We start from the raw sequence: 27,127 nt of genomic DNA, 5'->3' as shown, positions 1-27,127 counted from the left end.
AAATCAATTTTTTTATAAAGTAAAAAAGTTATTAAAAATCAAAATGTGGATGATTAATTTTGCGCCACCTTGTATGTGCAAAGACGTAGGCGCGCAAATATGCGAAAACATCAGGTAATTTTTTGATGAGCTGCTTGAAAGGGAAATCCGAAATCCGTTGCAGGCGCGCTACTTTGGGATTACGGGAATTGTGGGCCAGTGAAAAGTGAAAACCAAATTCTGATTTGCTAAGAAGTCTGTTACATAAATCAGTGACACAGTGTTTGCGAGTGGCGTTGGACGCTTTTTTCGCGCGAGATCTTTTTCTATATTTTTGTTTTGCTGCTGCTGCTGCTGCTGCTGGGTTTATTATTATGTTTTTGCTTAGTGTTGTTGTTGCTGCTCCCATGTCGCGCCGCCAAGTGTGACAACAACAGCAACATACCGACTGACGGACAGCAACGTCAGACTCACTTTAATTGATTTTAATTGAAAATTGCATAGAACAACAACAACAGCACGTAGAATAAGAGCAGCAAACTCAAGAAAACAACAACTAACAAAAGGCAAAAGGCACAGCAGCCACACAGACAGCAATAATCACGACAGCAGCGAGAGCGAGCAACAACAGCAGCAGTGGCCGCAGCGTACAATAGTCCATTCAATTATTTGCGCGCCGGCAACGCGAAGCAAACAAACTAAATAATAACAATAACAACAACAAAAGAAACAGCGAAAGCAAATGCGCTACCCCACTCTTGGCAATGAGCCACCTAATTGTGAGTGTCAGCTATAAGCGCCGCGTCGCGCTCTTTGCAGTCGCTCGACGCCACGCCACGCTGTGCGGTGGAATGAAGCGCAATGAATTGGTTTTTAGCGCGTGACATTTCAAAATGGCAGAAGCGACAGCCGCAACGGAACGCGCAACATAAACAAAATCCAAATTTAAATAATTACGGAAAACATTGATCAGAAAAAACGAAATCGACGCGTAACCAAAATATCAAAACAAACAAAAAAGGCACAAAAATCAACGAAACTAAAGCGGCAGAAAAGGCCAAGTGCGCGGCGACCTTAGGGCGCGTACGCACGTACGCAAGCGCGCGTTCGGCGAACTTTATATGTAAATGCTGTTCCTTAAGTGGAGTGTGAGCGCATCAATGCCGCCCAGCAACGGCAGCAATAAACAGTATCAGCGTTAACAGGCGCGCCGCCGGGCGACGCAGCGCGCTGAGCGTCAAACGCGCGGCTAGCCTAGCCGAAAATTTTCATACACAGTCAGCGAAAGACAACAGTGCGCGTTGGTTCGATTTTAAGTGCATACACAGAATTTGATTTGGTGATTTTGTTTGTTGTATTTTTTTCTGTTTTTTGTTTTGTGCGATAGCACAATTTGTGCCACTACACGTCATGCTACCCTACAGCACCAATAACAATGGGGTGCAGCGCGATCCGCATCATTTGGAGGAGCAAATAGGCGAGCTGCATCGCGAGGTGCAATTGGTGCGCGAAGCGTTGCATCGGAAATCACTGAAATGCGCGATATTGCAACAGGAGTTGGAGAAAAGCCAGTGCACGACATGCCATCAGTTGCTCAGCGTCGTCTCTACGGACAGTGACCAAACGCCCGCCGACGGCTCGTATGAAGACGCGGCGTCTACCCACACTAACGGCCACACCGACGTCATAACAAAACTGCAAGCGGAAATACAGCTGAAGGATGCGCGCCTCATAAAGAATCGCGACAAAATACGTTTTCTCTGCAGCAGCATTGCGCGGCTGCAGCAGGAATGCGCCAACAAAGATCAAACAGTGACGGAATTGCAAAACGAGTTGGATAAATTTCGGCAGGTGGTGCGTCCGCTGACGCAGGTATTCTTGCAGCACACGGCTGAAGGTTACGACACAACGGCTGCGGCGCATGGCGGCATGGAGTCAACGCGCATGATTGCCACAGGCAGTGAGCCGCGCATGAAGCGGCAGGGCTTTAGCGCAGAGCCGCTCTCCGATCTGGTGGACGCCGACAGTGAGCTGATGAAGATACCCAAATCAGAGCTGTAAGCAGGGGAGGAGGGGAGGGGGGAGTAGATAGTGGGGGAATATACACACATATGCATGCGTATAACGGCATATGCAACATAAACACGACGGTGTGCGCGTGCAATGATTCTGCCTTCACACCAAATGCCTTTTTTATTATTTATATTCGAAACTTTTGTTTTTGTTATTGTATTTTCGTATTTATTGTGTGCCACTTAACTGGCAATTTGTTGTCGTATTTTACTTATTCACATAAACTTTTCTTCTTTGCAGATCACGTGAACTCATCAAATCCGCCATATTGGACAATGATTTCATGAAGAATTTGGATATAACCCAGATACGCGAAATTGTCGATTGCATGTACCCGGTTAAATATGCGGCAAAGAGTCTCATCATCAAGGAAGGCGATGTCGGCAGCATTGTTTATGTCATGGAAGGTGAGTAAACTCGCAAAGAAAAATAAGTGAAAACAAATAAATGAAAACCGAGTGAACCTAAAAAAGCAAAATCGAAGGAAAAAAATAAATCATTCTCAATGCTAAGCGCCAACTTGAGAAACAACAACAAAAAACCGTCCAAAATGTGAAGTAGAAACAAGCGCTGCATTTTAAGTAGAAAATTGTCCAATATACCGCAATCGATCATTGAGGCGCTTAGCTGCGTGCTGCCTAAAAGTAGGCAATGCTGTTGTAGTTGTTAGCGCTTTCGATGATCGCACAGGGTGGTGCTCGCTGACTCGTTTAGCTGGAAAGTTTTTTTTTTTTTGGTTTTGTGTGTGCAATGATGGAGTGAGATATTTGAAGCGGTGAGAAGTTTGAAGGTGTGACTTGATGTATGGAATAAAGTGAGTGACATAATGATAAGGTTACACACACATAATTGATAAGTTTTGAGTACAATTTTTTTTTCGAATTTGTTTCAACTATATTTTATTTTTATATATTTTTTTCACATTTATTTTTTTAATTTTTATATATTTTTCATTCCCATTTATTTTTTTTTTATTTTTATTAAAATTTAGTTTTTTTGTTTTTATATTTTTTAATTCATTTTATATTTTGTTATATATTATTTATTTATATATATATATTTCTATTTTGATTCATTTTTTTTTTTTTTTTTGGTTGGTTGGTTGGTTTAAGGGTGACCCCGCATCGGAGTGTCACATAGATCGCAAGTTGGGTCCGTTTATTTTTTTAATTTTAACATATTTTGTATTCGTATTATTTTTTAATCTCATTAATTTTTTTTGTTATATAGTTTTTATTCATATATTTTCTACCATTTTTATGTATTTTTATTCAAATTCATTTTTACATATTTCTTATTCATATTTATTTATTTCTTATATTTTTTATTAAAATTTTTTATTTTTTATTTTTTTAATATTTTTCTTTAATTTTTTTTGTTTTTGTTATATATTTTTTTTACATATATTTTATTCATAATTTTTATTTTTATTTTTTTTTTTAATTATATGTATTTTTATTCATATTTATTTTTTGATTTCTTATATTTTTTATTAAATTTTTTTTTTTTTTTTTTTTTTATATAGTTTTTATTCATATATATGCTATTATTTTTATGTATTTTTGTTCAAATTCATTTTTATATATTTTTTATTCATATTTATTTTTTTATTTCTTATATTTTTATTAACATTTTGTACTTTTTATTTTTTTTTATTTGTTATTCATTTTTATTTATATATATTATTATTATTTATTATTTTTATGCATTTTTATTAATTTTTTTTTATTTTTACATATTTTTTATTCGTATTATTTAAAAAAAATTTTTTTTTAATAGGACTATGAATAAGTTCGTGCGGTTTTTTTTCGAAATTTGAAACTTTATTGACGTAAAATGGTTACAAATTTAATATTCAAAATATTGTCCATCGCTTGCTACTACTTTTTCCCATCTTTCTGGCAATTCACGGATTCCCTTTGTGAAAAATTCGGTCGGTTTTGCCGCAATCCACGAATCGATCCATTTTTTGACTTCATCGTAATTACGGAAGTGCTGGTCAGCCAGGCCATGTTGCATCGATCGGAAGAGATAGTAATCGGATGGCGCAAGGTCTGGACTATACAGCGGGTGGGGTAGGACATCCCATTTGAGCGTTTCTAAGTATGTTTTGACCACTTGTGCAACATGTGGCCGAGCATTGTCATGTTGCAAAATAACTTTGTCGTGTCTATCGGCGTATTGCGGCCGTTTTTCTCGCAGTGCTCGGCTCAAACGCATCAATTGTCGTCGGTAGACATCCCCCGTAATCGTTTCATTCGGTTTCAGTAGCTCATAATACACAACACCCAGCTGGTCCCACCAGATACACAGCATAACCTTCAGGCCATGAATATTCTGCGCCGACGTCGATGTTGAAGCATGGCCAGGGTATCCATACGTTGCCCGACGTTTTGGATTGTCGTAATGGACCCACTTTTCATCGCCAGTCACAATTCGATGCAAAAACCCCTTTCTTTTGTGCCGTTGAAGCAGTTGTTCGCATGCCATAAAACGGCGTTCAACGTCTCTTGGCTTCAATTAATACGGCACCCAATGGCCTACCTTTCGGATCATTCCCATGGCTTTTAAACGTTTGGAAATGGTTGATTGATCAACTCCCAAAGTTTTTGCAACCTCTTCTTGCGTTTGAGCCGGATCTTGATCGAGCAATTCCTCCAATTCGGTATCCATGAACTTTGGCGGCGCACCCTCGCGTTCTTCGTCTTCCAAGCCAAAATCACCACTTTTAAAGCGTGCAAACCACTTCTGGCACGTTCGCTCAGATAGAGCATGCTCACCATAAACTTCCACCAAGATACGATGACTTTCGGCTGCTTTTTTCTTCATATTAAAATAATGAAGAAGAATTCCCCGCAAAAACACATTATTTGGCACGAAATTCGACATTTTCAAGTGTGGTAAAAATATTGTTGTTTACGCTTCAAATAAAAAACTTATACTGACGTTTGTGCCTTACGACAGTAGCTCTCCAATGAATGTTTGGAAATGTGGATCGATGGAATAATAATCAAGTTACGCCATCTGTTGTAAAACCGCACGAACTTATAAATAGACCTATTATTTATATGTATTTTTATTCATATTCATTTTTGTATTTCTTATATTTTTTATTAATATTTATTTTTTATTTTTATATATTTTTATTCACTTTTTACATATTTTTTAATTATACTAATATTTTTAGTTTTAAATATTTTTTATTCATATTTAATGGGTGTGCAACTAAGTTTTAAAGATTTTTTTTCGATTTCAAAAATTTATTGTTAAAAATTGGTACAACTTATTTTATCCAAAATACTGTCCATCACTAGCTATAACTTTTTCCCACTTCTCTGGTAATGCATGGATTCCGTCCCAATAAAACTGCTCGCTTTTGGAGGCGAAGAACTCATCAAGCCAATTTTGGATACCTTCAACCGAAGTGAAACGCACTCCCGTAAGGGCATTCTGCATCGACCGGAACAAATGGTAATCTGTTGGTGCAAGATCTGGGCTATAAGGCGGGTGGGGTAGAACTTCCCATCCGCTACCATCGAGATAGGTTTTGACCACTTGTGCGACATGCGGCCGAGCATTGTCATGATGAAAGATTAATGTCTCATGTCTGGTTTCCCATTCCGGACGTTTTTCCGCAATTGCTCGCTTCAATCGCATAAGTTGTTGTCTGTAGAGTGATCCGTTTATCGCCTCACACAGCATCCGATAACTTTCCGCTGCACTTTTCTTCAGATGGAAGCAAAATAGCAATGCTTCCCGCGAATGAAGTTGTGTAGGCACAAAAGCTGACGTAGTCTTTGTATAAAAAAAATTTTTGTTTACACTTTGACGAAATGACACAAACTAAGAAACGACACTTAATGATGACGCTTTCACATGAAACTCGTTACACAAATACTCAGTACAATTTGACACTAGTATTACTATATGTTTTAAATCCTTTAAAACTTAGTTGCACACCCATTTTTTTATTTCTTATATTTTTTATTAACATTTTTTACTTTTTATTTTTTTATATTTGTTATTCATTTTTATTTATATATATTTTTATTATTTTTATTCATTTTTTTTATTTTTACATATTTTTTATTCTTATTATTTTTTTAATTTTTTTATTTATACATATGTATTTTTATTCATATTCATTTTTTTATTTCTTATATTTTTTAATAACATTTATTTTTTATTTTAATATATTTTTATTCATTTTTTACATTTTTTTATTATACTAATTTTTTTCGTTTTAAATATTTTTTTATTCATATTATTTTGTCATTCGATAACAAAAACTACTTAAATCCAATTTATTTTAATCAAATTTTTTAATTTATACTATTTCCACTATTTAAAATTGCTCCATATTTTTAGAAAATGTTTAGGTATGCACTTTAGTAGTCCATTCAATTCTAGTAGAATAAAAACAAGTTTGAACTGATTCAGAATTCGTGTTGATTTTTGATCATTTTTTTTCTGACGGTTTTGCGCATTTTGTTTTTATAACGACAGCACGAGACTTTTTTTATATGGAGGAACTGGAAATTAAAAATCAAAAAGAGTTTTAAGCTACTCTAAACTTACACTTTATTATACAGTAAAACTGCATACCCTAACTTTTTTTAATTCTTAATAAAAAGTTTGAAATTTTTATGAAAATTTGTCGAACTTTTATAAATCTTGCAAACAGTTTGCGACATGGATTTATACGATTTTTGTCGAAAATTCTCTTTTGTTTGTTTTATTCTTTATTCACTCCACTTGTGGGCAAGGGCCTTAATAATTCGCCATCATCTATAAAACTTTTTGCTGTTGTTTTTGTGCTATTACACGTGATGTTGACTTCGGCTAACTCACATAAGGTCGATCTTCTCAAGATGATTTTGAGTCAACCTCGCTCTCTATGTTCTTGCGGATTCCAGTCTAGTAGAATAAATTATAATATATTAAAATAATTAAAATGCATTTTGGGGGGAAACAACTTTTCTCGAAATACAGTTTGGTTATTGGTCTGTTATCTGTGCCGTAGAATTATGCCTCAAGCCCACTCATCGTCATTTTTTTCGCCCCCTTTGCCTAATATAATATTTTAAAACTATTTTAAGGGCGTTTTTTAGCTCCTGGACTATGCTATGACTACTAACATGTCGGTCAATTTTATATTTCTATATTTAAATTTATTTCTGTGATTTTATCGACATTTTATTTATCATGCAAAATGCCTGAACGCAATCGACGAAACCAAAATTGCACTCAATTGGCTGCTACAGTATTGGCACCATAAAAACCATTCACAATTTCAGCGGCCTGGCTTGCATTTTCGCCTTTTCGCTCTATCAAAAAACAAAACAAAAAATGAACCGAATTTTGTTTTTGTTGACTTCCATTGTTAACACCCTGTAACGCACAACTGAATAGGAAAAAACCAGCAAACCATACCAACGCGCATAAACTTTAAATTTTCCGAACGATACTTTACGAGATATCGGTCACTACAACCATCTACCGAGGAATTAATGGATTTCCTTTTCCCTATATTTTGTACGGTCATTTTAGTCAAATTTTTTAACTGTTTCAAAACTGAATATGAATATTATTCCACCAACATTTGCTCCTAGAAATATATTACACAGATCAAAAGATAGCTAAATTGGGGGCATAAAGGTTGGGAAGAGGAAATCGATAGCTTGAAATTTTCACTCACAGGGAGAGTCAAGAAATTGCGTACGTTGAATTTTCTCAATTGACCGAAAGGAAGAGCAGAATTGGTTAAATTCGCTACACCCAGAAATGTTTACCAGAAATAACTCCCTTGTACAACTAAACAACTCCCTGCATTTCTTGATATTGCTCTCACACAGACCTCTCCAGAGAGCCAAATACAGTGTGATCTCTTCTATTGGACCCTCCTATAGTCGGATACCTCTCTTAGCTGGGCATTTTTGTCTATACCAAATCTTATGTATCGGCAGAATTTACCCTCTTTTGTGTGCACACCTCTCTTCAACGGACAAAAGCTGGCTGACGGTGAGTGCCAGCCTAAGAGAGATGTCACTGTAATGGTCTTTGTTTTGCATTCATCCAACCGAATGAATTCGCATATCGAACAATATTGGATTATCGTTTAAAGTTTGACTGCATGCAGAATATATCATTAATTTACTACACTAAATTTCATATCTGAAGATTGAGATCTAATGATAGTCATGCCCCAACGCCGGGCATGAAACTCCAAACAATAGAAAAAGTTTTTTCTAACAGTGGTCGCCCCTTGGCAGACAATCGGAAACCTTCGAGTGTATTTCTGCTATGAAAAAGCTTCTCATCAAAAACCATCTGCTTTTTCGGAGATGACTTAAAACTGTAGGTCTCTCCCTTTGTGAAAAAACATCAAAATGTGACCCACAAATAAAGGGTGTTTTTTTAGTGGTTAGGTTTGCAAGTTGGCACTACTTTTTTCGTAGATGGTCTTTTTGACAGCTGTCACTTGATTTATGCTCAGTTTGGTTTGCCAATTCATAATGAATAGACTTACACCTGAACAACGTTTGCAAATCGTGCAAATTTATTACGAAAATAATGGTTCGGTTCGCGCGACGCATCGAAGAAAATTTTGTTCAGCGATGAAGCTCACTTTTGGTTGAATGGGTATGTCAATAAGCAAAATTGTCGCATTTGGAGTGAACATAATCCACAAGCCATTGCTGAGACGCCGTTACATCCTCAAAAAGTCACTGTTTGGTGTGCTCTATGGGCAGAGGGAATCATTGGTCCATATTTCTTTAAAAATGAAGCCGGCCATAATGTTACAGTCAATGGAGAGTGCTATAGAGTCATGATTAATGACTTTTTCGTGCCTGAATTGGACGATGTTGATGTGGACGACCTTTGGTTCCAACAAGACGGCGCTACATGCCATACAGCCAACGCAACAATCGATTTATTGAAGGAAACTTTTGGTGAGCGCATTATCTCGCGCCGTGGACCTGTGGCGTGGCCTCCAAGATCGTGCGATATAACACCGCTGGACTATTTCTTGAGAAGGAGCAGTTCTGCCAAATACCAAATAAAGGATATTGTGGAAAACACTCATACGGGCATATGTATGTAATTCTATTGGCGTAGCTCATTTTATGTATCATTTTGGCCATTTTAGTATGGTATCGTAACAGGTCACCATCTAAAATTGCAGTAACCTGACCTCTGTCATAAATCTAGTAGGCAGTTAACAAAAATTTGTACAAGCTGAGAACTTTGAACTTTGTGCCTTAAAACTTTTCTATGGAGATGCGGTGCTCGATCAATAGGTAGCCTTAAATACTGTGCCTATCAGCTCTCATAGTGGAAGTAAAGTATCGGGTGATTTTTAGCTGCATAAGCAGCTATTGATATCGATTAATTTGCTTCGATAGCTGAGAATGGCAAACCATGTTGACATTTCTGTTCGGTAAGATTTGGCAAGTCATCATGAATTGTGAAGATTTACAAGTACTTTGAAAGAAAATAAATAAATCTGTTCGTAAAGTTCATAGAGCGAAGTGTAGAAGAAGACGCAGAAATGTCGATTCGCCGTCATTTTCAACCTGTTGGCCTTTGACACGTAGTCGAACGTGGAAAATTTTAGGTAAGGATCTTGACTTATGTGCCTATAAAACGCAAGAATGAAGCCAAATGACCGGATATCAAAATATTAAAAAAATAAATGCCATAAAATTATCTACCAGATTATAATAAAAAAAAATTCATTCCAACAATATTTCTGTTTTGTATAATCATTTTGAGTTCTCAATCTCTTAATAAAACACCCGATACTTCAAATAGTTTGCTCATATGTATGTTTGTATATACATGCACACACAGACACACACTTGTGTAGTTAAATGCGTGCATGCGTATTTCGTACCTCAATTTTAAGCCCAAAGATCAATCACCTAAAAATCACGACTAAATTCAAGATCGTTTGAAGTCATTGCTGATTTACACCGTCTGATAAGAATATTAGCGTATTTATTGACATTTGACAACATTTAGGTGTGAGTACATAGGCATTTATGTGTTTACTTGTTCCACTGGACATACTTATGTACATGCGGAGATCTATTTAAAAACGCAACCTTTGATTTTCGTGATATATAAATTCAAAATGCAAACGGATATGATGTTTGATTACCCTGGATGCTATTTAAAGGCGGTTATCATTTAAAAATGATAAATATTCTTGAGAGAACTTACTAAGTTCAGCTAACTAAATTAGGCGGCGCTATAAATACAACTAAAACCCATTGTGAATGCTTTTCTCTACTCTACTTTAAAGCAATCCAATATATTGTGAAATAACGCAAAGCCTCCAACAAAACTCACATTCATCATCATCATTTAGCGCTACAGCTCTGTGTGTGCTTTGGCCTGCGGCACAAAATGACTCCATTTGACCTGATCCTTGGCTGATTCGTTCCAGTTGTTCATCTTTCCTCTCAGAAAACTTATCTTCATTCTAAACTGTGCTAACATTCACAACAAAAAGTGCATAGTAGACTCTTTCATTTCCTTCATAGAAATTATTATGCGGAACTCTGGGCCCTCCTATGTTGCCTGTACTGCGAACAGCATTCCCTCGAGTTTTCGTCTTTGTAAATCTCGGCCTCTCATTTGTACTGACTAAGACTTTTCCACGCTCTTTCATGCACATACTTTTTTCGGAAAACTATTACTATGTGATATCGTCGGTGGTATTGACGTTATGTTGTTTAAGAAATTTTATGTGGTGGTGAAGGTGGTGTTATCAGAGGCACACAACCCAGACCCAATTTGCACAAAAGATGCTATTTTGATACACTACTTTTATACAAGCACCACTTTTTGTTAGTCGAACCATCTTGATTTGTCTATGAATCTGCCTATGTTGTCTATTTTCTTTGATGGAATTTCTTTCAAATAATTCCCTCAGCATTCTATGGCTTTCTGAAGTTGTATGCATATTCGACAGTTGAAGTATTTCTAAACTTGCTGCATAGGATTTAAGACTTCGTTCGTTGTTGAACTGTGCAAAACAGCGACTTTTTTTCAAGACTTTAAGTTCGCCTCTCAGTCACTTGCTGTAAAAGTACTACATTGATCTATAAATTAGTGAATTTCTCTAGAGGAAAGCTACTAGGAGAGCCCTACCACACGCAGGATTTCCAGTCGCTTCCGATGGGAAATGGTAAAGCTAAAGTTGCAGCAAAAGTAGATCTCACAGCTTCTTTCTTCAACTATTATTCTAATAAAGCTGAATTCATGATGTCCTAAACTAGTATAGAGAGCAGTTACGACCTCTCAAGGGATACTATACGGGTCACCCTCTATGGGTCTGTAGCTCTCGCAAGAAGATAACTCGCAAACATAGATAGTGTGACCCTAAATCCTTTGGTGATATGCATTAGCAACCACAATTTATAGGCGGGAAAGATATACAGAATGCAGAAGTGTGACTAACATCAGACGGTTAACCGGCTCTCATCGATTTTGAAGGAATCAGCTGATTTGCTTATGTCATAGAGGTTGTGACGGCGGTTTGTGTACGCAAAAAACTCCGATTGTGTTGGTGATATACGAAAAAAATCTGCACAGTCTTCGATCATATCGCTTCGTTGCTGTTTGCACACCGATTCAGTGTGAATTGAACGAGTGTGTGAATACGTTTGAAATAAGCGGGCAGAATTCTGTTGCCGAATACCTGGTGACGTGTCAGCTGAAGTTACTAGGAATGTAGCGGCCTAAAATTTTATGTTGCCTCCGAATAGTAGATGATTTTTATGAGAAGACATTTCATGGCAGAAATATACTCAAGGAACAAATCAGGAACACACCACACTCTGCAACGCATAATAAATACATTTTTTTTGTTTTTTGTATAATCACTTCATTAAATTCATTAGCCACTTATGAGATCACACGCGTGAGGTTAAGCTGTTGACGCTTCCAATTTTGCGAAATGTTGGCCACTCTACTTCCACAGCTTTTTGTACTTCCAAACTGGTTTCCTATGAATCAAAATGTTATGATCACATTGAAGGCTCTCTCAGCTCGATCAGCGCTAAAGTAGCTCTCTTGAAATTTCACAGCAGCTGTTGTTTGCAAGGTTTTTGCTACAAGCATCACGTACACGTACATACATACGTGCATCGAGTACACTACTGCATTATTCCTTTGATTTACAACACTTTAGCTGTTGCCGCTCACTGCACAAAGAGAGCCGGAGCGCATTTGTTCTTTTGTTTTATTTGCATGTTTAGTATTTGTTTGGTGATTATCTATGGTTTGTTGTACGGGTAGTAGGGGGGCGGCGGTGGCTAGCTTTTTTGGCTTTTATTGAGCGCTTGAGTGTCTACTTCGAAAATCTTTCGAAGTCAATGATATTTTCACAACTGGAGTAGCAGCTAAACAAAAACTCATGTTTGTTGGTTGAGCTGCGTTGGTTATTATTGTTGTATATGAAACAACAGAGAGTGAGTGCATATAATTTCGAGCACGCCGTTGTACAGCTCTCTGTCTGTCTTGCCTTTCGGTTATCTACAACAATCTGTGCGCAGCACAAAACATTCGATTACTGAACGCGAAACGATTTTAAAGCGCGCGCGGTTAATGTAACGCGCGAGTGAGATCGCGAAATTGTTTTTTTTTTTGTTTGTTTGTTCATCTCGGTATTACGATTAAATTCACTTCAGAATAATTTATTAAGTAGAATTAAACGAAGCTGGTTGTGCGCTTGTTTGCGTTGTTTTTATGGCTCTAATTCACCCATATTTAGTGTTTTATTTTTGCTTTGTTTAATTTTGAGTCTGTGAGCGTTACATATTTGCGGAAGAAGTCAGCAACACAAATGGCAAACGTTTAATACAAATATGTTTTAAAAATGTAAAATATACAAACAGCAAAAATTGTTTCTATTTACACGAAAAGTGGCTGTGGAGTAGTGGCAAAAGAAGTCTAATGAATTTATAACAAAAGTGTAAAAAAAATTTAACAAATCATAAAACTGTTAAGAGGGACTTTTACGAATAGAACGAAAATGATAATATAAATGAAGATACAGAAGAATAGAATGAAAATAATAATTTAAATTAAGATACAGCAGAATATAACTAAAACGATCATTTTAATGAAGATACAGAAGAGTTGCATACGAAAAAAACACAAGATGCTAATTTGGTTTTAAATGTATAGACGCTTTCGGCGAATTCTTGGGTTTCATGCTGTGTTTTTATATTATATATTCTTTAACTTGTTTAACTTTAACTGATTTTGATTTCAGTTTTTCATTTACTTATTTGTGGCCTTACATTTTTCGGCCTCACTTATTTTAAATTATATTTTGGATCATAAACAAAAACGTACATCTCTGTGGAGTTTTATAAGCTGCCCAGCGGCAGTAGTGTGGGCAGCTTCTGGCTTCAAAGCAATTAACCCTCTAAAGTCTTGAAATCTGTTTCAGAGCATTTGATGTGAGTAGCCCTCAAATATCAAGCAAAATGTCTCCTAACGGACACTTCTATTAGCCCGACGACTACCATAAGCGGACATGTTTTTCTCAATCAAATTTTAGGTATTTTAGTTACCCTCTTTTGAATGGACACCTCTCTTGGACGGACCAAAGTTGACTGACGATGAGCGTCCGCCCTAGAGAGCTTTCATTGTATTTATCAGTAAAACAAGAACAATTTGAGCTAATTAAAATTAAAAATTTCGAATTTACTGCAAATATAGTGTCAGATGTCATCGAAAGAGCAATGAAATATTACTGAAGGCACTTTTTCTTTGCCTCGAATATTTTTAATTGCAAAGGGTTTTCCAATAAGAGGAGTTATTTTGATATTCAAAGAAAAATTATATTTAAAAAAAAAAAATCGGATGTTTATTTCAAAATAAAGAGGAAGGTATACCGTTAATATTGGAAAATAACATCAGGGAAACGACCACCACGACCACGCCTACAGGGCAATATCCTTTTCATGAAATTCTCCATAACCGAATTGCAAAGTGGCTGCCCTATGTCCTCGATAGCCTAACAATTTCCATCTTTGAAGTCTTGAACCGGCCGTGGGCTGTTGGTGTGTTGGCGTAGACCTTCTCTTTCACGTGGCCCCAAAGAAAAAAGTCTCAATGTGTTAAATCACAAGATCTCGGTGGCCAAATGTGATCACTTCTTCGAGAGTAAACAAGGCCCGGAAACTTTTCCCGTAAAAGATCAATGGTTTCGTTGCTTGTGTGGTACGTAGCGTCGTCTTGTTGAAAATAAACCTTGTTCAGATCAATACCATCCAATTCCGACCATAAAAAATCGTTAATCATCTCTCCTTTTTAACACCTACCACCTGTTATTGGAAAACCCTTTAGTATTGAGTCCAATAATTCTAATAATGCACTAAAGAAATGTTTGCCTTTACTCGAGGAAGCCTCAAAAACACATTTCTAAGAGCAGTAAGACTCCGCAATCTTTTTATAGCTTCAATAATATATAAATTTTGAGAATTCACTTCAAACTTCGGTTAGCGGAATAAAGAAAATAATCTTTGTGATTACCTCATTATCTCATTTGGCGTCGAAACTATTTATGGTGTAAAGGGTGGTCCAATTAAATGAACAAAAATTATTATTAATTTCTTCTTCTTAATTGGCGCGATAACCGCTTACGCGATTTTGGCCGAATTTAACAAAGCGCGCCACTCGTTTCTTTCTCATGCTAACTGACACCAGTTGGGCACACCAAATGAAGCCAAGTTCTTCTCCACCTGAGCTTTCTAACTCAGAAGAGGCTTCTTCTTCCTCTGCTATCACATCGAATACTTTCTGAGCCGAAGTGCTTGTCGGATCCAGGATAGCTGGTTGTGCGCTGGGTTTGGTACCCGCCACTTCAAAATCTCCCCCAATGAAAAGATGTACAAAGCCTATTATTAATTTACATGGTAAAAAACAAAATTCGAAGGTGTGGCTAATATCAGATTGCTAACCGGCTCTCAGCAAATTTGAAAGAATCAGCTGATTGGCTGACGTTACCGGGATCATGACAGCGGTTTGTTTACGAAAAAATTGGCATTGTGTTAGTGATATACGAAAAGAAATCAATACATCTTCCACTCTTGTTACTTCGTTGCAGTCTGAACACCGTCGGATTGGACAAGTGTGTAAATTGAGCGGGCAGAATTTGGCTGCCGAGTACCCGGTGACGTGGCAGCCGAAGTTACTCGTTCAGTTTCCTTTTTCACCGTAGCAAAAGGCCACGACTAGTAATCTATCACCCTTGATTAGTTTAATGAGCACAGATTCCCATTATTTACGGAACACGATTTCATTTATGTGACTGCCTCAGCTAGCTTCGCAATAGCACATCCTGATAATCCAGTTCTGCAAGATCCTGGTGATGGTTTCAGGCTCTATCTCACGAAAGACTTGCGCGATATTCACTTAAAGGCCTGAATCATAAATGGATTGCTGGCATAAATCGGTCCCTCACGGTACCCCATAGCTAAAGTCTAAAGGAGTCAAATCGCAGTTCCGAAATGGCCAATTGACACCGCCGCTTCAAAATCTGCAACAAATTGTCATTTTCTAAGGATGCATGGGCTGACTGATTAAACGATTATCGGGGTGCCTCCTGATGTCTCCCCAGCAACACCTTCACAACGGGGGTACTACCGAAGGAATAACCCCTGCAGACATTTGTTACAGCCTGAGCCATCTCTCAACCCCTGAATGCCGTTATCGAAGTCTAGTCATTACCCACCGCAGGCGAAGAGCTTAGCTGTCTCGCGATACCAGCGTTACTTTGGCTCAATTACGTTCTAGATATTGCAGTAGGTTAAACTACTACTTATCCAGAGTAGACCCCGACATATTCAATATATGACCGGCATGAGAAGGTACACTGCACGATACTAACCACCTATTTACATGCCCTCTCAAACCCACTCATCTAACACCTTTCTCCCTCTGGACCCAACTCGTCGAAGCAGCACGCTTCCTGAGAATACCGTTAGGGCTAAGTAAACTTCTTGAACAACATCAACGACGATTACTGTCCTTTGCGCGCAAAAGATCGATTGTGGCATGGCGCGCCATTCTGCTGAAATCAAAAATCATCCATTCCATGCCTTTAATTTTTGAACACACAGGACCTGTTATCATGCCTCTGTAACACTGACCGTTGTCCAAAATGACGCTTCCAGCAGCTTTCTCAAAGAAAAATCAGCCAATGGTATCACTGCATCAAACTGTCACTTGCTGGAGATGCATGGGTATCTCAATGATCGCGTGTGATTTATCTGATCCCCACATGCGTCAAGTTTGCTTGTCAACATAGCAGATGAGCTGAAAATACGCTGCGTTAGAAAATATGTTTTTTCGAGCAAAATCTCGGTCCATTTTGGGCGGCTCGAAGGCACAAACTTTCGAAAGGTTGCTCAAGCGTAAAGCGATTAATTTCGTTCCGCAAAGATATGATACGGGCTCTCTGTCAAGATTTCCAGAGGTAACGAGCTGTCACTACCACAATAAAATATGATTCAACACAACGTCAGATTTTTTTTTCACGGCTTTCAATTCCAATCAGCTGAAATCTGTGCGTCAGAGGGTTAACGTTCTTGCATTATTGTTTAAGTATATAATTTACTTTTTTTTACTTTTTGCAAATTAAATACTTAAGTTACAGCTGTGAGTAATTAAAATTTTCTACTTTGCTTCAGAACTCAATAATTAATCACTTTGAAGGCTGAGCGCGTTAAGAGACCGATCGCGCAAATAGTTTCACGGCAATATCCCCCCCTAAAACCCACTTTTTACTCATGTGATCCAAACCAATTATCATTACTTATATATATATTTGTTTTTTTTTTTAATGTTTTTACGTTGTCTGTGCTTTTATTGTATACTTTTGAGAAATATACTTGGGACTCAAGAGTTGTTTGATAGATTAAAAATATTCGTGAATGTGATGACAAGTCGAAGTTAGGTTTAATTGTGAGGTGATTTCTACAAAGTGAAGTCCAAAATAAACAAGACTGAGCTAAAATGGAACAGACAGGAGCTTTGCTCTGATAACTTCGAGTTTATTTATTCAAAATGCTCCCCTCTGATCTCGATACTGTTTTCCGCGATCTGAAAGCTTTTCGAAAGAATGTCGGTACAAGCTTTTTGTATGAACTCTACGTACACAAAACGTTTTCCTTTCATGGCCAACTGAAATTTTCCGAACAGGTAGAAATCACAAGGAGCCATATCTGGCGAATACGGTGAGTGATTGACGGTTAAAACGCGATTTCCAGTCAAAAAATCAGTCACAAGAGTGGGTCGATGAGATGGCGCATTATCATGCAATAAGCACCAGCCTCCTCCTTCGCGGCGAATTTAACGAATGCGATGCAACAAACGATTCAAAACGCGAAGATAGAAAATTACATTGACGGTTTGGCCCGTTGGCACGACTCCTTGTGGACAATTCCCTTGGAATCGTAAAAACAAATGAGCATCGACTTAATTTTTGACTTCTCCAAACGCGATTTCTTTTCGTTTGGGGCTTTCCATTCGACACTTCGACGCTTAGTTTCAGGTTAGTTTGGTCCTTAGTTAACTTGTGCGGAATGAAGCGTGCACAGACCTTTCGTATACCCAAATGATCAGTTAAAATGCGATAAATCGATGTTTTGGAGATATTCAACTCCGATTCCACGAACTTCAACGATGATTTCGGTTCATTTTTGATAAATTTACGAACAATTTCAATGGAGTTTTCGGTGATTACTGATTTTGGGCGACCCGTATGCTCGTTGTCATTTATGTCCTCACAACCATCTCTGAAACGTGTAAACCACTCATGAACTCTGGCACGAGATAGACAATCATCGCCATAAACTTTTTCCATCAATTCAAAAGTAAAGATTTTACCGATTTTAAAAGAAAATTTGATATTAGCTCCTTATTCGAAACTCATTTTTGTACCGATGACACAAACATACTGACACTTTAGATGAAATAACTTCGCTTCCCCAGACTCGAATGTCATCAAGCTTTCATTGGAAGTCAGCTAGGGATGTAACTTCTAACGCACTAACTCATTAAAAAGACGGCGCCATCGAAAACATTTTTATGAAACCAGTCTTGTTAATTTTGCACTTCACCTTGTATAAGCACCTTTGTACATATAAAAGTCAATTAGATCTAGTTTTTTATTCATATCGGTAGGCCAGTAGGTAGGGTCACACCTGTGCTCATGTAGTTGCTTTTACTTTTTCGTATTTCATGCAATCGATGCTTCCATTTGGTGCCTGTCAGTCTTGATCCCCACGCTGTGTTTTTTGCCACCACCTTTTGTAGTCACCTCCGCAAATAAACCTGCTGCCGAGAATTGTGGGATAATCGAAGTATTGTGTCGTCGAGTTGTTGTGCTTCGGTGGACAATACGCAGCTGATATTTTCAGAGGCCCCATTTGGTTTTCTATTTGGATAGTTGTAGCTTGGTTGTTGTCTTTTCTGTACGATCTCATTTTTGTCCCGATGATTTGTGCCCAATATATTGTAGTCTGGAACTTTTATGTAGATATTTTTCCGAAAGTGTTTTCAACTGGGAATGTGTTAAGTTCCGAGACATGCTAACCAAGGCCATTTGCATTCCTTAGAGCTACTTTCAGATTATTTATTTTGTCCACCTATTTTCGAAACAAGCAAGGAAATGAAAGTCAACATGTTTGATATTTGGCATTTGGGAAGTTGCTTCATCATTTCTTGAATTTCGTTGCAGGGAATCAATTTTCGTGGATACTATTTGTGCAAATATTTTATTTATTACCGTTTGCAAGTGAAGATTTTTGGATTTTTTCTTTTAGTGTTTGCTTTGGAGGCGCATCGGCCTTTAGTGTTGGGCTTTCTTTTAAAAGTTACCTAAAGCAGTTATATTGGTGACAGCAACAGTAGCTAATAGGTCAGCAGTTTTGTTGGATCCGAAGTGTTTCTTCCGCATACTTTCAAAGGTAGTCAGCTGTTTGGCTATTACCGCAAAACGATCATTGTGGTTGGGTACCTCATATAAGGAGGTGTTGGTGTGTGAGTTTGGTATTTATGTGCTATTCTGAGTCGAGCGTACAGACGTATTAAATATCGAGGCATAATGCTTGGCCGGCCACTGTAGCCGAATGGGTTAGGCCGTGACTACCGTTCGGGAGTGCGTAGGTTCGAATCTCCTTGCATGAACATCAAATAATAGCAAAAGTTTTTTCTAACAGCGGTCGGCCGGTAATGACAAACCTCCAAGTGTATCTCTGCCATGAAAAAGCTCCTCACAAAAAAAACCATATGCCGTTCGGAGTCGGTTTAAAACGGCACAAATAGGGGAAGGAGCTCAGCCAAACACTTAAAACAGAAGTGTGCGCGCCATTTTTTTTTGTTTTTTTAATTGCTTGCGTACAGTGCTGGTTTCGGTACACCGTTGAATGCAGTACATTGATGCTTAAAAATATTCTAGAATTATTTCACCTATTTTATTGTACACCTGATTTTGCAAAATTTTGTTTTTTTAATTTTTATTTTCATTTATGTTATTTTATAATATTTTAATTTAATTTTACTTTTGCTTTTCATATTATTTTATTTTATTTATATTTAATTTTACTCTATTTTCTTTTACACAGGTTTTTATTTTATTAATTTAATTTTATTATTAATTTAAAAAAATTTATTATATTTTATAGTAGTTATATTATATTTATATTTTATATTCCTTTTGTATAATGTTATTACATTATATAATATTTTCTTCTATTTTATTTTACTCTGCCTTGTTTTAGACTTGTTTTTATTATTATTAGTTTTTTTGTTTATTTTTATTTAAATTTATTTTTATTATAACATTTAATTTTATTTGATTTTGCTTTTGTTTCCCATATTATTATATAATATTTTCTTCTGTCATATTTTATTTTATTCTATCTTATTTTAGACTTGTTATTTTTATTTTTATTTTTTGTTTCTTTTTTTAAATTTAATTTAAATTTTCTTTTACATATTGAACAATACTTTATTCTATTTTATTTTAGACTTGTTTTATTTATATTAATTTTTTTTAAATTTTAATTTGAAACTATTTTTGTTATAATATTTTATTTGAATTATATTATTTTTATTTAATTTTTTAATTTTACTTTTGTTTTCAATATTATTGTACAATATTTTGTTCTATTTTATTTTACTCTATCTTATTTTCATTTTTATATTGTATTACTTTTTTTTAAATTTTGATTTGATTTTTTTTTTATTATACAATATTTTATTTTACTCTAGCTTATTTTAGACTTTTAATTTTTATATAAATTTTTTTTTTGATTTTAATTTTTTTTTATTGTACAATATTTCATTCTATTTTATTTAATTCTTTCTTCTTTAATTCTTTTTTTTTAATTATTAATTTTTTTTATAAACTTTTATTTGAATTATTTTATTTTTCCCATATTATTGTATATTTTCTATTTGATTATAAACTAGTCGTGGTACCTTGTTTTTGCTTCATTTTTTATTCGCCTTTGCTATTTTCATTTAAAATTATTTTATTTTATGCACTTCTTTTTTATTTTATTGTATTTTTGCTTTTCTTATTTTTGTTCGAGTGTAATAATATATTAATATAATTATATTAATAGGACTATGAATAAGTGCGGTTTTACAACAGATGGCGTAACTTGATTATTATTCCATCGATCCACATTTCCAAACATTCATTGGAGAGCTACTGTCGTAAGGCACAAACGTCAGTATAAGTTTTTTATTTGAAGCATAAACAACAATATTTTTACCACACTTGAAAATGTCGAATTTCGTGCCAAATAATGTGTTTTTGCGGGGAATTCTTCTTCATTATTTTAATATGAAGAAAAAAGCAGCCGAAAGTCATCGTATCTTGGTGGAAGTTTATGGTGAGCATGCTCTATCTGAGCGAACGTGCCAGAAGTGGTTTGCACGCTTTAAAAGTGGTGATTTTGGCTTGGAAGACGAAGAACGCGAGGGTGCGCCGCCAAAGTTCATGGATACCGAATTGGAGGAATTGCTCGATCAAGATCCGGCTCAAACGCAAGAAGAGGTTGCAAAAACTTTGGGAGTTGATCAATCAACCATTTCCAAACGTTTAAAAGCCATGGGAATGATCCGAAAGGTAGGCCATTGGGTGCCGTATGAATTGAAGCCAAGAGACGTTGAACGCCGTTTTATGGCATGCGAACAACTGCTTCAACGGCACAAAAGAAAGGGTTTTTTGCATCGAATTGTGACTGGCGATGAAAAGTGGGTCCATTACGACAATCCAAAACGTCGGGCAACGTATGGATACCCTGGCCATGCTTCAACATCGACGTCGGCGCAGAATATTCATGGCCTGAAGGTTATGCTGTGTATCTGGTGGGACCAGCTGGGTGTTGTGTATTATGAGCTACTGAAACCGAATGAAACGATTACGGGGGATGTCTACCGACGACAATTGATGCGTTTGAGCCGAGCACTGCGAGAAAAACGGCCGCAATACGCCGATAGACACGACAAAGTTATTTTGCAACATGACAATGCTCGGCCACATGTTGCACAAGTGGTCAAAACATACTTAGAAACGCTCAAATGGGATGTCCTACCCCACCCGCCGTATAGTCCAGACCTTGCGCCATCCGATTACTATCTCTTCCGATCGATGCAACATGGCCTGGCTGACCAGCACTTCCGTAATTACGATGAAGTCAAAAAATGGATCGATTCGTGGATTGCGGCAAAACCGACCGAATTTTTCACAAAGGGAATCCGTGAATTGCCAGAAAGATGGGAAAAAGTAGTAGTAAGCGATGGACAATATTTTGAATATTAAATTTGTAACCATTTTACGTCAATAAAGTTTCAAATTTCGAAAAAAACCCGCACGAACTTATTCATAGTCCTATTAATATAATTTTTTTTTATTTTACTGTCTCCTTTGCCTCATTTTACCCTATATTATTTATTTTCTAAGCTTTCAAATTTTTTTGTTGTTGTTTTTTATTATATTTCTTTATTTTATTTCCTTATTTTATTGTCTTTTTATTACTTTACTCCATTTTATGTTATTTAATTTTACTTTATTTCATTTCATTTTATTTTATGGCATCCATTAAGATAGCATCGCGTTGGTTGAACCCCTACTAGAGGTTTTTCAATTTTTGTTTATGTTTTGTCTTCAAAATTCGAGTCGCTTGCTGATTCATACAAACTTTTGTGGGTTGCCTTCTCCCGGAATTTCAGTAAAATGCTAAATAAAGGCGAACAAGTTTAGCTACACAGCTGCATTAAAATTTATGCATATTTTTATGTATGCACGTACGTGAGTATGTATGTATGTAAATACATAATTGCAGTTGCATGCTGCCAGCGCCCAGTCCGACAACAACGCATTGGCAGCAAATGCAATGACACGAGAAACCAACAATAAAAACTAGAGCGCAATCGAAAATGCAAGTGTAGTACAAGCCTACATACATACATACATACATACAAACATTCATACGAGTCCGAGCGCCTAGACTCATTTGTGTATGGATGCATTCTACAATTACCTACTCGGAAGCATCCATACATATGTACGTGCATGCATATGTTTTATATGGAGCAAGTCGCGTGTATTCGTTGTGCTTTTCCGGCCATATGTTTTCTGCCCTCACTCCTGTTGCTGCTGTTGTTGTTGCAGTCGTTATTATTTTCCGTTGCTGCTTGCACACGCCATGTAAATGATTCTTGGGAATATATTGACGCGGCGCTCACAGGCAACAGACTCAGGAAAAGTGAAAGTATATAACAGACTTGTGCATGTATGTATGGATGTGTGTGTACACACATACACACGAGCAGTAAGCCGAAAAGCAAGTCAATCAGACGAGCAGCTACTCAGCCAGAAGTAGTAGAAATTGAAGCTCTGACGACTGGCTTAAAATGCAATCCAATTTTTGTTCGCTATTTTTCCTGTGATCTTCTTCTTCTTCCCCCGCTTAGTCATATGCACGCGGTGCCGCCGCTGCTAAGTTCGTGCAATGAGTCGTTTGTTCGTTCGTTCATTCGATCGATCGAAACGCTTAGCGCCGTGTTGTTGTAGCTGTTGTTGTTGTAGTCATTAAAGCATTTCGCACACACAATCCATGAGCCATGCAGTAATCTTTGCCAAGAATTCCGGTTTATTTGCTGAAGTTTTTCGATTTTTGCCACACCATCGTTTTTCGTGCTCGATTGAATGTTTCTGATTTCTTTCAATTTTTTTTTTGTTTTACGGTTTTGTTTGTCTTTTTTCTTTTTTTTTTAATTTTGCTTCTTCGCGTCGTCATCTTTTCGTTTGTAGCAGCTGGTTGACTGACTGCTGCAGGCTGCTATTGCTGACAATCTTGCGGTCATTGGTCCGGATTCTTTGTGTGGCAGGCAACAATAAAGCCAAGCCAATGTGCGGACACTGAAAGCATTTGAAGAGAGATTAAATCAATCACCTTTTTCTTTGAATTAACAATTAAATAAGAGCGAACAAAAAAGTGTGTGGGGAAAGGCATAGAGAAATGTGTGCAGCACACACACACATATGTATGTAGGTATATGTATGCTACACATGAACACAACCCAGTAATGAAGTTAATATACGAGTATTTGGTAATAATGGAGTGCTGTAAATTAGTGCTATTGACCTCCGGTCTCTCGCTTTCCTATGGGTAAACTTAAGTTAAATAATCCAAGAAACAATCAAAGTTTCAGTCTTCCCATCCTCTATTTCATTTCCAACTTGTCCACGATCCACCCCGCATACCGTAAGGTGATCCAGTAAGACGATACCCGATTTCATCTCTTTAAAGTCTTATAGATCTAAAGTTTATAAGACAGTCTAACATTACAAACAAGTAGCGATACTTTTCGCCTGAGTTCTACTAACCTATTTGCGCTTTCAAGAGTAATAATCTTTGCTTAAGGGGTCTCGGTGGTTTAGAACTCGAAAATTTAGGGCATTTTCAGGATTTTTTTTTACAATAAAAAAGTTACAATAAAATTTTCTTTTATTTTGTAAAGAAGTTAACTTCAAAAACCTAAAAAAAAAATTTTATTTGTAAAAAAATTTTTTGGAAAAAAAGTTTTTTATTGTAAAATTTATTAGTCGTAAATTTTTTATTGTAAAATGTTTTTTTTTGTAAAAACTTTTTCATTGTAAAAAATTTTTTTATTGTAACAAAAATTCCTGAAAATACCCTAAAACCTAAAAACAATTTTTTTACAAATTAAATGGAAAAAAAGTTTACAATAAAAAATTTTTTTACAGTAAAAATACAATAAAAAATTTTACAATAAAATTTTATAATAAAATTTTTTTTACAATAAAAATACAATAAAAAATTTAACCATTTTTGTTTTTACAAATAAAAACTTTTACAATAAATTTTTTTTACAAATAAAAAAATGTGTTTAGGTTTTTTATTAATCTTCTTTTACATACAAAAAAGTTATTTTTTAATTTTAATAATTTTAATGGCGCTGAAGTTGACCCTCCCGAAAAATTTCATCTGGACGGTGTTGTCCATTTTGGCTCTTCTATTTATCGGAAATATAAAAGCCCAAAAAAAATATTAATAAGTATGACTGTAGCTATGTCCCGTACGAGAATAAAAAAAATTGACAAAATGGTGCGGTTTTAAATTTGGCTCTCTAAAAATCTGTATTTTTTTCAATTTAAAAAATAAAAACAAATAATTGCAATAATAATAGTTGTTGAATAGTTTTTTTTTTCTTGACAAAAAAAAAAAAATAAATAATTGGCGCGTACACTTCTGTTAGGTGTCTGGCCGAGCTCCTCCTCTTATTTGTGGTGTGCGTCTTGATGTTGTTCCACAAACGGAGGGACCTACAGTTTCAAGCCGACTCCGAACGGCAGATTTTTTTATGAGGAGCTTTTTCATGGCAGAAATACACTCGGAGGTTTGCCATTGCCTGCCGAGGGGCGACCGCTATTAGAAAAATGTTTTTTATTAATTTTGCTTTCACCGAGATTCGAACCAACGACCTCTCTGTGAATTCCGAATGGTAATCACGCACCAACCCATTCGGCTACGGTGGCCGAAAAAAGTCGTTCCGAGAGTTCAAATTTTGAGGCACAGGAGCGCGCGGACCGCTCTCTACCTAGTTAATGGGCTGTAGAGGCTATAATATTAGGAATTTCCGCATGAAAATTTCACAGTATATTCTTAAGATGCTATTATTATTATTATTATTAGAAGGCCATTACGCACTGCGACCAGAGCTGATCTATTGTGAAAGGCCTATTTTGTAACCCTAGAGTTTTAGGTTTTTTAGAAATTTTAGCACAGTTTTGGGTTTGTTGTTCCAAAGATTGCATGGAGATACTACGATACCACCAAGGTGGTGAAGTCTTTGTCTGCCCAACGCAGGACATTCACAAAGCACATGTTCTGAGCTTTCTATGTCCATTTCGCAAAAGCGGCAGACATTGGTCTCGGATAGACCAATATTGTTTAGATGGTACCTCAGGCTGCAGTGACCTGTAAGGTATCCGGTTAAAAGACGCAGATCTACTCTGTTTAGTGAGAGAAATTTGTCAGATATTCCTTTGTTGGGACTTAGGAATAGTTTGGCTTGACGCTGACCGGCACAGTTTAGCCAGTGTGCGGCAAGTTTTCTTTCCTCCCATTTCCTAAGGAATTCATTAATGTGGCCTTTTGTCAGTCCACAGAAAGGCTCAGGACCAGTAAGTTGCATATTTGCTCCTTGTTTTGCAAGGTCGTCAGCCATTTCATTTCCCTCATGTCCTTCATGTCCCGGAATCCAACATAGTGTTACTGTGTTGAGGTTTCCTAACGTGTTTAGGAGGTTTAGGCAATCGTTTACCAATTTAGAGGTGATGGTTGTTGATAGAAGGGCTTTTAAAGCCGCTTGGCTATCTGAAAGTATGTAGATGTGAGTACCTCTCATTTTCCTTCTAAGGCATTCTCTCACACATATTTCAATGGCATGTATTTCTGCCTGAAATATTGTTGGGTAGGATCCCATCGGAATCGATTTTTTGAATTTGGGCCCATTGATTCCTGCCCCTGTTCTACCATTTTCCAATTTGGACCCATCAGTAAACCATAGCTGGGAGCCAGGTTTGAAGGTGATAGAGTTAGTTCTCCAGTCTGTTCGTTCATTGATTATAACTTGGAAGTTCCTGAAGAGTATTGGTTTGGGTGATAGTATATCATCCCTATGAAGAATGGGACTATGTAGGAAGTCTTCTAAGATCTTTAAATGTCCTTTCATATCCCCACTTTTAAGTTCAGATATACCTTTTAGTCTTAAGGCACTCGAGCGAGCTTCCCTTTCAATTAGAATTGGAAGCGGTGGTATGTTTAGGAGTACACCCAATGCATCCGTGGGACACGTTAAGATGCTATACTTTCGAAATATCGAAAAAACAAAAAGTCGATTTTTTGAAATTTCTAGGGTTTCCTTAAGGCCTCTTGTTGTGCCAGTGTGCACGCACTGTGGTTACTTCTTTTCGCGCTGATGACCGCAGATTTAGGTCGTTTTCTATAGTCTTTTGCATGGTTTGAAAGACACAGCAGTTACCTGAGTGTTAAATCTACGGAATCTCCGCGTAAAGACCAGCTTCAATATCTTCCCTCATCCATAAGCCATCGTTGTCTGTTGGCAGCTCTGCTTTTCACGCTTTACTAGTGCAAATCTATATAGGAATCCTGAAGTAATCTGTATTCAAATCAATGCGTTCCAACATCTAAAGTGACAAGAAATACAAAAAATATGGTGTTTTGATCGATGATCTTTTTTTCTTCTTTCCATTCTTCCGGTAGCGCCATTAATCGAACAGCGTAAATTTAGGCTTTAAGGAGTGCTCTTAGCAAGAGTCCAATATCCAATATTGTTCCAGTCTTTAAACCATCCTTGATAAATCTCGTCAGCCACTATAAAGTGACTTTTCATAAACATTTTCGAATAAGTGGCCTCAGAACACTGAAGGGCATTCTTCGACCTGTCGGATCTTAGTAAAAGAAGTGACTTATAGGTATTGTCT

General features: G+C 36.6%; 1 protein-coding gene across 1 annotated transcript in view; it reads left to right on the top strand.

The window, feature by feature from the left end:
* LOC128862940 (cGMP-dependent protein kinase, isozyme 2 forms cD5/T2) overlaps positions 1 to 27,127 on the top strand; it is a 139,002-nt gene that overhangs the window by 62,363 nt on the left and 49,512 nt on the right. The window contains exon 2 of the mRNA XM_054101781.1: positions 2,293 to 2,459. Coding sequence (XP_053957756.1) covers positions 2,293 to 2,459 — 167 coding nt within the window. The remainder of the gene's footprint in view (positions 1 to 2,292; positions 2,460 to 27,127) is intronic.

This window comes from Anastrepha ludens, chromosome 5, assembly GCF_028408465.1.
Source record: "Anastrepha ludens isolate Willacy chromosome 5, idAnaLude1.1, whole genome shotgun sequence".
In the NCBI taxonomy this organism is placed as follows: domain Eukaryota; kingdom Metazoa; phylum Arthropoda; class Insecta; order Diptera; family Tephritidae; genus Anastrepha; species Anastrepha ludens.
Note: the sequence above shows the minus strand (reverse complement) of the source record. Positions and strands in the feature narration are given on the sequence as shown.